Source organism: Papilio machaon, chromosome 19 (assembly GCF_912999745.1).
Source record: "Papilio machaon chromosome 19, ilPapMach1.1, whole genome shotgun sequence".
Classification (NCBI taxonomy): Eukaryota; Metazoa; Arthropoda; class Insecta; order Lepidoptera; family Papilionidae; genus Papilio; species Papilio machaon.
Window position 1 is genome coordinate 2,830,340 of NC_060004.1, and position 13,747 is coordinate 2,844,086.

The 13,747-nt window shown below is 32.5% G+C and overlaps 2 protein-coding genes across 3 annotated transcripts in view; one reads left to right on the top strand and one right to left on the bottom strand.

Moving 5' to 3' along the window:
- Positions 1-4,982: 4,982 nt before the first annotated feature.
- Positions 4,983-10,339, bottom strand: LOC106721275 (sorting nexin-32). 2 transcript variants are annotated; one of them, XM_014516182.2, is made up of 12 exons: positions 10,166-10,339; positions 9,369-9,497; positions 8,873-9,043; positions 8,621-8,742; positions 8,245-8,413; positions 7,725-7,884; positions 7,443-7,558; positions 6,959-7,068; positions 6,708-6,780; positions 6,383-6,400; positions 5,430-5,539; positions 4,983-5,243 (listed from the first exon to the last, which is right to left on the bottom strand). In XM_014516182.2, exons 1-12 carry the CDS (start codon positions 10,169-10,171, stop codon positions 5,150-5,152), a joined length of 1,278 nt encoding a protein of 425 aa, XP_014371668.1. In that variant the 5' UTR covers positions 10,172-10,339; the 3' UTR covers positions 4,983-5,149. The 2 variants fall into 2 exon arrangements, with proteins under 2 accessions (XP_014371668.1, XP_014371669.1); XM_014516183.2 differs by lacking the exon at positions 6,383-6,400.
- A 312-nt stretch (positions 10,340-10,651) lies between these two features.
- The window catches only part of LOC106721297 (neurofibromin), a 32,385-nt gene continuing 29,289 nt past the window's right edge, over positions 10,652-13,747 (top strand). Inside the window, exons 1-9 of the mRNA XM_014516214.2 lie at positions 10,652-10,791; positions 11,244-11,387; positions 11,512-11,698; positions 11,905-12,026; positions 12,201-12,300; positions 12,414-12,514; positions 12,893-13,042; positions 13,246-13,345; positions 13,458-13,600. Coding sequence (XP_014371700.2) covers positions 10,732-10,791; positions 11,244-11,387; positions 11,512-11,698; positions 11,905-12,026; positions 12,201-12,300; positions 12,414-12,514; positions 12,893-13,042; positions 13,246-13,345; positions 13,458-13,600 — 1,107 coding nt within the window. The 5' untranslated portion in view covers positions 10,652-10,731. The remainder of the gene's footprint in view (positions 10,792-11,243; positions 11,388-11,511; positions 11,699-11,904; positions 12,027-12,200; positions 12,301-12,413; positions 12,515-12,892; positions 13,043-13,245; positions 13,346-13,457; positions 13,601-13,747) is intronic.

Here is a 13,747-nt window from a genome sequence, read left to right on the forward strand (position 1 = left end):
AAATAAAACTTGTTGTGGACTATCTGTTACCATGGTAACGAGTTTTATAGGACGCACTCATAGACTGAAAACCATAAACACATGAAACTCATACATACATTTAAAGTCACTTAATACAATGACAATGTATGTAAATAATTCCAATGTAAGCCACACAATTTCAAACTTCCTAGGCATTAAAAAATTCTCAAAACAAAGTCTCTCTTTTAATTATTTTATTAATAAAATGTTTATGTAACTGGTTTTTACATTACAAATATTTTGGCGGTTGAAAGGTTAATTAATTGCGAATATCTCCGTTCGCTATTTTTTATTCCATTTCCATATAAGTGTGTATTGTAATTTAATGTTGTGTAACATGTTCCATAAATGAGTTTCCATTACCGAAACACACGTAGAAAATGTATTGTTATCGTAGTTTACTTGTTTTTACGAGTATTTCAGCGCAGTGGAATTCCACAGTATAACACGCTACTACGTAATAATAAAATGGGATACTTCATTATTGTTTAAATGAAAAACGTATATGTTCTATAATTCGTATATTTTCTTAAAATTTAAACAGTTTAAAAATAACATCTCCTTATGAGATCCCGCACCGATACATTCTTGCATAGCCAAAACGAGTAAGAGGAAATTTTGAGCGTATATATATTTTATAGCAAAATTAAAAAAAAATAGCTATGTAATATATTATATACATAGTATATGCCACTTGTATATAACGCCCGCTATACCCCAGCGATGAGATAAAATAAAAAATCATCATAAAATAGCACAAATTACACTTAATGTAGATAACCTAAAATATACTTTTGGTCCGCACAGCTTATAGAAAATTATGCACAAAAATAATAACTGTCTTAAGCGAGAAAGTTTGCTAATTATTTGATTATCATTAAAATAACTAAAACCAGAAAAGATACATTTTAAAAAAATTGATGATATTTATTTTGATAAAAATTTACTTTCAATACAAGTTGAAAACATAAATCTATGTTTAATTTTTAATTTTTTTTTTAAATATAAAAAACCATACATGACATACTTTCGATAGTGTTACATTGGGATTTGGGATTCAAATGTATTTGACAAAATCTCTTCAAATATATGAGTCGTTTATTTTGAAAGTGACCTAACTCCGTTTTTCAATTTTTTGCCGTTAACCATGGTTACATGTACAACTTCATGTTATTTATCAGTGAAGCACTTCAGATTGCTTATATTCAGAGAAAATACGATACATTTTTTACACATAAGTTTTCCGAATTAATTGAATAACAGAGCCGTGTAGTTTGAAAGTGGCCCAACTCCATTTAATTAATAGTTACATCAAGTTATTGTTTCATGCATCTTAAAACATATTAAAAAATTAAGAAGTGAAAAACACATCATAGCTTACAGTGACATATGCACCGGGCAAAATAGAAACATTAAAGTAGCTTTAATGTGGTTGAAAATTGTCCATGCTTTGGATAATAATTAGTGATGCAACGGAAGTGTCTTACCGGAACCAGAAACGGAAACAGATGTTAAAAATAAATTTTAGCAGAAACGGAAACGGAAACGGATGCGGAAACAGAAGTGTAAATAATAGCAAAAAAAACATATTTACAAAATTTTTTTTGGTAAAAACAGTTTGTATTCGTTTTTAATTTATTAAGGCATTGGATATCGGTGTCCTTTAGCCTTCAATGTATGTATTTTTACTGTGCTGCAATAAGTTAAAATACTTTTTTTTTTTATTTACTTTCAGGGAACAAAATTACACTATTTACAAATTAATGTTCGCCAAACCACTCGTGTTGACAAACGACAAATATATTTCTTTATTAATACATTCACTGCTGACCATTCGGATCCGAGTGGGCAGAGCTATTAGTAGCGGCGCCTCCCCCTCGGATCCGAGCGAGAGGCCCGTTCACTATGTAGTAGCCAGTAAGCCGCCGGCGTTTGAAACGAGTCCATGTTGCTTTGTGTGGCCACTCTGGCAATATAGTCAACTAACGAAAAAGAGTATTAGTTTCATTCTTACAGTGTTGTAGTGATTAGAACCACGTTCGTACGGAGGCAAACATACAAATATCTTGTATAATATGAAGCTAAATCTGAACTTTATGTTATGTATGTATATTTTTTAAATATATGTATGTCCTGTATGTGTGTGTACGTGTGTGTGTATGCGTTTATGTTTATGTGTGTGTGTATACGTGTGTTTATGTGTGGGTGTGTATGAAATGTTACAAGATCTTGAACCGAGAAGATAAAAGCTGGTTTTCATTAGTATCCTTACATGTTTTACTCAATATTCTGGAATTTGATGAAAAACTTGACTTTGTCAAAATCTTGTAACATATTAGTACACAGAAATGCAATCGTGGAACACATATCTACATATAAGTGAACTAAACCATTGCCATCCCTAGTTGAGCGCTAGGGATGGCAATAAACATTATTAATTTAACACTCCCAGATATACTAAATAAAAATTCACCATAAAAAGTTTTGGCTCCCAGCAGTTACCTTATTTTTTATTTTGTAAACAGTGAATGTGTTAAGTATCAAAAACACCAAATCTAGATTAGAAAAAGATATAATTATTAGGCACTTGACTTGCAATCTGCAGGGCCTGGGTTCGAATCCCGCTATGTACCAATGTGTTTTTCTATTTAGATATGTACATTTATCCGACGTTCCTACGGTAAAGGAAAACATAGTGATGCTACCTGCACATATCTGAGAAAAAATGTAATGATATGTGTGAAGTCAACCCTCTCTGGGCCAGCGTGGTTGACTATGGCCTAGTCACCCCTAATTTGGGGTAGGCTCCGAGCCCCTCAGTGGGGATGTATAGTGAGCTGATGATAATAATGATGATGATATATAACATGGTTATCACTTATTCAAAAGTACATTTAATAACTCGTAAGTATGAAATAGTCACATTTTGCCAGTTGTCAAATTTTATATGGACAACAACTAGACAGTTTACTCCAGCAAGAGAAACTGATTGTTTCAAACAGCAGCAGAAAATATTACGCGCTTAAATTCACGAAAAAGTACGTAAAAAAACAAATGCGACAAGTGCCGAAAGGCCGCGCACGGACTGCGCGTCTCGCGCCGCGCATTTGGATTTCTCAGCCGTCGTAAAGTTCCGTTTTATCTCCGTTATAAAAGTTGCGGAAACAGAAGCAGAAACGGATGTTGAAAAGCACGCGGAACTTCCGCACTTGCGGAAACGGAAACAGACATCCGTTGCATCACTAATAATAATGTAGAAATTATAGATCATAATTTTTTAATATCAGGACATTCGTTTTTACCAAATGATAGAGATTTTGCCGTGGTAGAAATGGCATTAAATAAAAAATAATTTACTGTACGTTCCCCAAGATTATTACAAGATTATTAAAAAGTGTCGGAAGGGTAATAATTTTATTGTAAATGAAATGAGACAGGAAGATTTTGTATCGACAAAATTATTAGAAGACGCAATTTTTAAAAGAGTAAAAAATTCTGATGGAGAATCAGTAAAGTGGTTAAGAATATGTTGGATGCGTTTTGTCAAAAATTAACCTTATAAATTTTTTTATAAGACATCCATGAATGAAAATGAAACTTTTAAAGTTCTGAATTTATTACCACGTCGGGGTAGACCAAAAAAGTTCGAAAATATTGTATTGGCACCATTGTATAAAAATATTAGGCAAGTTACAACAGAAAAATTTAAGGACATGATTGACCTATTACGATACATACCACCAGAACATCATGATTTTTTCAAATCCCTTTCACACGCACAAAATGTAGATGAATAGTAAATTGTTTTGTAATAAATTTATGTTTGTAATTTTCTATGTTCTGTAATTAAAAAATGTTTTGAATTGCATAAATTATGTTTCCGAAGTGTTTTCAACATATGCAAAACAAATTCCGTATTCTTTTTTTTTTCAATTTGAAACATCTTAAATTATGTTGAATGGACTTGGGCACCTTCAAATTTTATAATGAATCTGGCTGTTAATTTTGAAAGTGGCCCAACTCCATTCTTGATAAGAAAACGCAAGTTATTTACTTAATAATTGCCACTATTTTAACAGGAACTTTAAATTTAACATCCTTAGATACGCTTAAGCAGTACGACTCCTTAGTATCTTATACGTATATTTTTAAATTCATTGAAACGCAAAACTTTCAATAACTCGATTTGAAGATAAATGGAGTTAGGCCACTTTCAAAATAAGCGGCTCATATAATAGAGCTAAATAATTTTATCTTACAATAATAACTCTTTATAATCTTTATACAAATATCCACCAAAAGAAATACAACATACTATAGTCGTGTTGACTTTATTTTTTTCAAATCCTTACAGTGAATTTCGATTAACGTGACACATATATTATTCTCTCTGTTTTTTCATAATGAATAATAAGAATGGCAATATGTTGTCACGTCAGTCTAAACCCACAGTAACATGTCAATTGCAACATATCTTTCACATTGCACTTTCCTTAAAAGTATTTTGGCTGTTGTTGGCCACATGTATTGTCTATTCATGAGTTTCCACTGCGCAAACACAACACAATATTGTTATCCTTCTCATGCACTTTTAAAAAAGCGAGACAACATATTTACGTGCATGTGTTATAACAGTGGAAATACAGTTAACTCCATCATAAATTTCATTCACACCAAATAACTTATAAATAGTACAAATAATACATATATATGAGAATCGTGTTACAAAAATGTTTCTTTTTTATTTTTTTGCATCTCTTTAATTTCGCCATAACGCATTGTAATATGCTTATTTAAAAAAAAAATCAAATTCTTATGACAAAATAAATTGAATAGGTTATCAATAAATCAGCCTGATGCAACTATTTCAAATTTCGTAATTAAAGATTCAGAGAACAAAGATCTAAGGTAAAAAGTTCAAATATTATTATTATTTATACATTAAGATTTTTTTCTTGTATTAAATGACATTAACAAAAATCGGTAGTCTATTTTTCCTTTTTCTACTTGCCAAAATTTATCAAAACAAAATTGTTGCAAACGAATTTGCAAGAGATGGTGCAAACTTTTACTGTACCTTAAACATGCGTTGTGAAGTCGTGTGGGCGTTGCCGGTGGGCGTGGTCAGTTACTGACACTCCCTCAACATCTGCAGGGACTTCCTGAACAATTCCTGTTGAGCTGCCGCATGTTTTATCTCCAACTCCGCGAGATCAATTAAACTGGAAACCGTATATATTTATGAAATAACCTATAGATATAGTAATTACTTAAAAAAAAACCATTAAGCTAAACACTGCGTCGAAGAATTCATATGTGGCACCTTGGTCTTCAAAATAAAACTGTCAAATCCTAGGATGTAACTTTTTGGTCTACTGTCTGCACGAGGAAAATAATAGAGTAATTACCTTTTTCTAAATGCAGCTACGCGTCTTGTGCGAAAATCTAGCAACTCTTCACGAGCGCGCGCCGACAGCTGCTCGAAGCGCGCGCAAGCGTCCGCCTGAACTTGCTCCGCCTAGTTAATATAATAATTGAACATTTTAATTAAAAATCTAATATCATTCCTACAGGCTATTATCTTTTGGTAATCAGGTCATTGGCGCAATGCCCTTCCTCTACATCTCGCATCGCCAAAATACACCTAACATTGGGTTTTACACAGTGATTTGTGCAAAGTTAAGAGCCGCCAAGTTATCTGAGAACTAAAATACAAAGCTGATTTTATTTTATACTAAATAAAAAGCTTTATTCTTTATTTTTCTTGTCTTATTTTTTATTTTACATCGGAAATAAATACGTGAAACATTGAGTTTAGTTCAATCTCACGTTCACGAGAATATAATCTAGACTGGTAAGAGTTGAACCAATACATTTAAGATCAATAAAGATTTCCAAACAAGTTTCATGGCTAAACACAGAGTAGACATTAAACATTAAATTGCACAAGCTTAATATTTTAAAAAGCACTTTATCTATTGATTTTTCATATTAATTATCTTATAAACAAGAGCCACTACACACGAATAGCTTAAACATCATAAATCATAACGGCTAGCTGTAGTTGACTATAAACAGAGGTACGTGTATGGCGAACATTAATTGCAGATAACTCAACACCGTCTACTTGAAGTTTCGTCTATAGCGGCCTTATTTTAATACTAGCTGTAGCCCGCGACTCCGTCCGCGTGTAATAAAAAAACACATAATAAGTAGCCTATGTGTTCTTCCAGATTATGATCTACATTTGGATATCAAACAAACATCCATCCATCCATCCAAACACTCGCATTTATAATATTAGTAAGATTCATGTACAATAAGTGAAATAAGCGGTTAATGTGAAAAAAGCGTGTATTACCTCTTGCACCTCCATCGGCTGAGTGAGCGGGAAAGTAATTACCATGTGAATAGTAATACAAAACACGATTTGTATGTGAATTAAAATGGTAAAAACATGTAAAAAAAGTAACCATCACAAAGGATATTTATTAATTAATAAAATATAGTGACAAGATTTTTTTTTAGTTTTTAGTTAGATATGTCATGTGCTGTGAAAAATTATGAAATGTGACGTCAAATTATGAAAAAAGTGATTAATTGCTTATAATTAAATTGTGTAGTATTAGTGTTGTTTATATCAAATAATGTTTTAACTTAAGATGGTAATGTTTAAGATAACTCACAGCATGCACATCCTTATTCTTAGCCCGAGCTCGTTCCAAGTTTCTATTTGCTGCCTCATAAGCTGCCAGACATCTAAAACAATATATAATTAGAGTTTCAATATTATAAGTATAATAATTTATTTAAAATACAATTTATATCCACGTATCACCGAATATCACTATAAAACCTATAGTAGCCATTGAGTAGGCACGTCAGTAACTTGAGTTTTCTTCTGCTTGACGTGCCAACTTATATGCTGGTACTGTACCTAAGTCTCCGTACAAGCACAGCTTTGGCGGCATGAGCGTCGCGCATGTAGTACCGCAGTGTGTCCGCTAACTTCAGATCCTGGTCTGACGCCATGCGACCTTCGATCTTCTGTGAATCACCAATGAAAAATAAAAAAAAATAAACATATATTTCTATGGAATTATCATAAATAGATAATTAACTAAATGGCACTCTTAAACTTATGTAAACACCTCTCGTCCTTTTTGATGTAAACCTTGCATATAAAAAAATAGCTTTCTATAGATATCATGTATAAAGTGAGCTTACTTTCCATTTTACTAATACTTTAATGCGAAAATGGTTGGAAGGATAGATGTATGGATGTAACGACGTAGGTCCAGAAAGAACGAAAAACAGATCTGGACAAAATTTGGGATAAGACATAACCTGTAATGTTGCATAGGGCTAAATTGGACCAATGAGAAAAAAATCCAAATGGAAACATCAGAGTGTCTTCTTACCCGACACTTCTCGAACGTCTCAGCAGCTCGCGTGAGGAAGCGCTCTGTGGCGGGCTGCTCGCGTGTGCCAAGCTGTGTCAAACACGACGACAGCTTTATATGTGCGTCTGCCACCTCTGTACACACACAATGTTGTAATGAGTTTACACTGCGCAAACATGTTGTTATATTTACGAAGAGAATCAGAGAGATGATAATATGTTATTGTACATATTTCTACTATGTTCTTAACTATATGTATTTTAATTAAAATTTCAAATGAAAATGACTAAGAATTCTCACCCTTATGCTTAGTAGTCATACGGTCGACTTTAGCAACTGCTTCTTTGAGATGAGAATAATATTCTTGTAGAAAAGCAGTTTCCTGCTCAAAGAAATCATTGACGTCCCGCACGGTCGCGCCCAAGTAGATCTCATCTGTCGTAGTTGTCATAGACCTCATCTGTAAACATTTAAAAAATTAATACAGGGGACATTTATTTGAGAGATCTTCAGTTGAGAGTCTTTATACCGATGTTCAATTAAACTCAACAGAATTTAAATTCTTAAAAAATAAATACCATTTTAAAAATTCTTATTTCCGATGGACAAGTTATTAAGGAATAAAAACAAAAGGATTCACTTGTTGGATAAAAAATATATGAATTTAACAATTAAAGAATTAACACACTTTTAACACTAATTATCTATTTAAGATTGAATGTGCATGGCTATAAAGGTAGAGGAAGACCAAAGAAAGTATGGACGCTAATTAGGCCATTAGACTCACATAACTATGAATCTATTGAAAAAAAAGACCTACCAGTCCACCAATAAGATCCATTTTCCCTCGAGGCTTAGCGCACAGATCCTGTTCGTATTCTAAGAACACACGTAAATGAGCGTCATTTCTAAACACGGGGTGCGCTGCGAGACGCTGTAGGAACACTTCATGCATCGCTACTGTCTTTTTGAATGTTGCCAGATATTCACTAAAACATAAACAATTTTATTATTTTACGAATGTTCTAGAAGTAACAGCTTCCCATAGCAATGTGCCTTTTATTGACAGAGTACAAGATGCATAAAAAGATGTTTTTCCCCCTTGGTATGCATTCTCTTCCAAATCCACTTTCCCTGCTCATATTGCTTGATATATCAATTACGTTATTAATTTTGCATCGGACAGTAGAACTTACTCTTCCAACTCTTCCTTCATCTTGAGAAATTCTTCACGTGTTAATGCACCCTCGCCTTCTCCAAGGCGTTGCAGCTTTTCACGGGATGCATCAAAATCCGGTCTCGGCGGTGCTGGAGGTATCTGAATAATTTTTCATTAAATTATGGTACAAAAAACATAATAAAAAATGGTGTAAAGAATTTTTAAAATTTTTGCCATCGTCATTTTTTTAAGCCTATATTTTTATTTACCACAGGGAGAAGGTACTCACAATATAACCTGCATACTCTTCGTTCTCTTCATATCTATCATGAAGCCATACAAATTCTTCATGCTGACGAACTACTGAAAACTGTGACTTCTGAAATTCCGGTAGAGTTGTTTTTGTGTGAACAGAAAACTTCACCTTCTCTTTTTCACTAAGTGCATCTGAAATATCTACCTGCAAAATAAAATTTATAGCACAAATTAAATGCTTATTACATTTTTAATATTTAAAAACAGTTAAATGGCTCTACAATTAGTATGTCTATTGCTAATTTTGGTAACTTTGAAAAATTAAAATAGTAAACTGACATGCTTGATATTTGTTACAATGAACTATGTAAATACCTATTTTGACTTATTTAACTAAATAACTTATTTTGTTACAACTCTTGATTTGATATTTAGTTGCATACATTCTCATCCAAATTTGGTACATTTAAACTTGAAAATAATACAATTCATTGTTTAAAAAATTAAATAAAATTAGCAAATCAACTTACTAATAAGCTATTGTCAGCTAAAGAGACATTTTCATTGGGCTTCTTTTTTTCAAGCTTAGTGTCGACAGAGGCAGGGGATGTAACTGCGGGGGCTGAGAGGGGATCATGGTTTGTTTCTTCCACACAGTCCTGAAAATATGCATTTAAAATTGGCAATATATCTATGAAATTTTCAAAACAATTTATATAACTGTTAATAGTAAAATTGGTTGTTAATTTGTATGTATCGAGACCTATTTCATAAAAAATTAAAGTTAATAATTTTTATTCAAATATTACGTACACTGGTTAGTTGACAAAGTTATTCTTAAGATCTATAAGAGATTATGCAACAAGTCACTAATGACTGTATCAAAATGTGTCATTATGACCATTCTTAATTCTTTCATTGTGTCTAATAACATAGATAAGCAGAGATTGTACATCTTTATTGTTTTACAAGTAAAAATTTTACACAGAACTGTGTTGGAAAGTAAGTGAGTAATTAAATGTGTGGATTAGAAATAAGCACAGGATATTATTACTAGATAATTATATTGTTAACATACAACTTCACTTGCCGAAATCCACGTCACGAAATAAGTCTTATTAGAATGCAATAAGTACTAACATAATGGGAAAAATACCCACTGGATGTCATTGCAATAGAATGATAACATTGCAATAAATATTGATCATATGTAATAAGTGCTAGCAATAATTATTATCGTAAAAATAAAATTTACTCGATGTTGGTTACGCCCCCTAATCTAATTAAGAGAACAATGATTTTATACATTTTATGAGAACAATCTTACCATCATTTTATTAGCACGTATGAGATGCCGATCTTGAAATTGATAATATAAATGGCACCGTACTGTAACTATCTAAAATCCTACAAAGCACTTTCTTGTTTCAGCTAAACAAAAAACAAATTAAGTGGACAAGACAAATTGTCAAAAGTCAATCACAATCAGTCAGTCCGTCAAATTTAGGGACGCTCGTATTTATGATACCGATTTGATACCGATACCTTGTTTTGAACTAGAGCTGCGCTAAATGTTTCCAGTTTTATATTAATTTTTGGTGTTTTGGCAGTCTTAACAATTTTTGTTCGAAGTAAAATTATACAAACATAAATGAAAACATAATTGAATTTTGGATTTAATACTAAAAGAGAGCAACGTAAAACGAATTACGTTTTTTTAATCCAATTTTCAGCTAAGAGTTAGAGTTGTTTGTATAAAATTACCAAAATGGAAAGTTTTTCTCATGTGGTAACACTTTAAAACTACGGAAATCGAAGGACGAAAATGGAATCGCGCAAAATACTTGTTGTTTATAATTTATTTACTTGAAAAATATATAAAATTTCTACAAAATGGGTACGCAAAAACCCGGAGAGTGGGCAAATTCACTAATAGCACGATTCGAAGAGCAGGTAAGTTCATTACTGATCATTTAATTTTATTTTTGACCCACCCAAAAAATTAATATTTTCTTTAATTATGTAAACAATGCCGAACTTTTAATTTTTGTCTATTTATTTAATCATCCAAATAATGATTTTCTAATTTTGGTATTTGCTTTGAATTTACGAACATATAAAACTTTCATTAATCTTCCTGATCTTGTATTGCCGCCTACACAAAGATTAAGGTATAATTTATTGATTAGTGTCGTTAAACCTATTGGATTATATTAGGAAATTTAATTTTTAAATTTATTCAATGGACGCTTGCCTAGAAATATGCCATGTTATCAGACTTTCATGAACTACTTTATACTAAAAGTCTAATAAATGAACTAATATTTATATATGTATAATTTTCAGTAAATTATTTTATGTTGATAAGTTTAAAGATTCTTTGAATTTGACATCATAAATTTCAGCTTCCTTACAAGACAGGGGCTCAAAACCTTCATTCCCGAATCAATGAGGAGCAATGTAAAGCATGCTTGGTACAAATCAGTCGACATCGATTTTCTCTGGTCATCGCTGGCCTTACAAAGATCTTACAAAGAGTCAATGAATTGGTAGGTAGCTATACAAGTTATTACATTTCAACTGTTCATTGAATTATTTCTAGTGTTTTAATTAACTTGAAATAAATGGAGTATAATATCCATTTACTTATTAATTCGTTTTTATCTCAATTAGTATCAGCCAACAATTTCATCATGTGTGAACCGACCGCAAACAGAGCTGGAGAAAGGCTATCATGATAGCCTTGTTATTGTGCTGGATACATTGGAAATCTGTCTCAGTTCACAACCCAAGGATACCACAAAGTATGATGAAGCTATGAATGTTAAAATACTGCTAAGGGAGGTCTGCCAATTTATTGGTAAGTTATTTTTTTAGGCGATTTTATTTGTTTAATCTGTGAATTTGTTGATTGGCTGTGATGAAAAAAAAAACTTCTTGAAAAATACTTTTATCTGTATCTTTTGAAAAGGGAATGGGGGATGACAATGTTTTACTGATTTTTTTTTTAATTTAGCATTTTACTACATTTATAGCTTATAAATGTTGTAAATGTTTTTTTTCTAGATATGCGAAATGAAAGTAATATAAGCAACACACTGTTGAGGCAGCTAGCCAGTAAGGTGCTCTTTGCATTGAGCCTCAACTTTTTTAATGCTGTCTTCAATAGAATTAGTGCCCGATTGCAGGTATGTTTACTTTGAAAAGGTAATTTGAATTTTGTAACATCCATTTACCTTACAGGTCTTCATACACTAAAAATGTATCCATTAAATTATTCTTGACTTGTTTGCGTTTAATGATACTTATTGAGCTTTTAAGAAGTGTGTTTTGAATAACAAATTATGTTTTTTTTTTTTTAGGAGCTGGCATCCAGTTCTGAAGAAAACCCCGATTACACAGACATAGAATTAATACAATACATAAATGTGGATATATTAAGGCTTATACGGCTGCTTACAGGTATTGTTTAATTTAATTTTAATTTGTATTATATTTTATTTTATTCATATTAATAGTGTTAATTAATGTAATTTAATTTAAGCTAAAGTTACTATAATTAATAATGTTTACAGAATCCATACAGAAGTTTAAGCTACTAAGGAAATCAGCTCACATAGTACTGGTTTCCTCACTTGAAAAGGCTATATGGAATTGGATGGATACCTATCCTCAAGTAAGTTTTGGATTACCTAAGAATTCAACTGATTTTAATCTTTTATTAATACACTGGCTTTTGCACGCGACTTCGTCTACGCAGAATAAAAAAAAATAAGTAGCCTATGTTTCTTCGAGACTATTCCATTGTGCCATTCTAGAGATACCTTTTAACAAACATTCATCCATCCAGTCATAATAAAATTCGCATTGGAAGGGGAAATATCCTCTTTCTGTGCATCCCCTCATCCTCATCTTTGAATTTAGTGAACACATTTGCAATTGCAGTTGTCCATCAGCAGCAGTCGCTATTTTGGCGAATTCAGGTGGCAGCTTGCTCGTTTGCCACCTTATAATATAAAGAAAAAATATTTATATGCATGTATGGTGTATTTAGGAGTTTGCGGAAGTGCAGTGCCGGCCTAACGAGGAGCTGAGCAAGTGCTGCGACACGCTGTTCGATCTGCTGCAGGACTGCTTCTCCGATAACAAGAAGTCCCGCGTCGCCATGTGGCCGCTGCAGATCATGCTGCTACTCTTGAACCCGGTCAGTTGAATTGCCGAATGAATTCTATGTGAAAACCCAGGCACTAAAAGTGAATAACTCTGTGAAAGGTCTTTTACCATCACACAAACGTGGATGTAGATGGAAAAGGTGTTTTGTAGACTGAAATGACGTGTATTCATAATTCACGACTTCTTGTCTTGGATAAATTTGATTCTTAAGATTTATTCTAATTGTTGTTACAGAAAGTTCTAGAAGAAATAGTAAACGCAGACAGTGGCGCCCCCTGCAGTCCAAGACACACAAAGAAGAAACATTTTATAGATTCCGTTAAAAGAGGACTTAGTAAGTAGAACTATTGCTTTTATATGAGTATAATATTGAGGACGGATATGTTCATATATGGCGCAAGCAGTGATTCGAAGTCATTTTGACGCTCTTGTATTTTTTTATCTAGGTCCACAGAACAACTCAAAGCAAATGACAGAGGCGGCGGTGGTGACTTGTGTCAAACTGTGCAAAGCCTCGACATATTTGAATATTGCCGATTCAGGAAATGTAACCTTTATACTTGTCAAGTCTGTGATCAATGATCTCAAGGTAATACTTCCAAGCACATATATTTTATTTTCCCCATTTTTTAGTACAATCATGCAACCAACTAGAGTGTTAGTGGCTCAGGAATTAAGTACTTGACTTGTAATCTGCAGGTCATAGTTTTTTTTTTTTTTTTATATTAGAAAAGTT

What these genes read in the sequence shown, in the direction of transcription:
- LOC106721275 (XM_014516182.2), bottom strand. An exon ending in TAGCTGACAATAGCTTATTA is followed by an intron (nt 9,044 to 9,368) that starts GTAAGTTGATTT and finishes TTTATTTTGCAG; the next exon opens with GTAGATATTTCAGATGCACT. An exon ending in AAGAGTATGCAGGTTATATT is followed by an intron (nt 8,743 to 8,872) that starts GTGAGTACCTTC and finishes AAAATTATTCAG; the next exon opens with ATACCTCCAGCACCGCCGAG.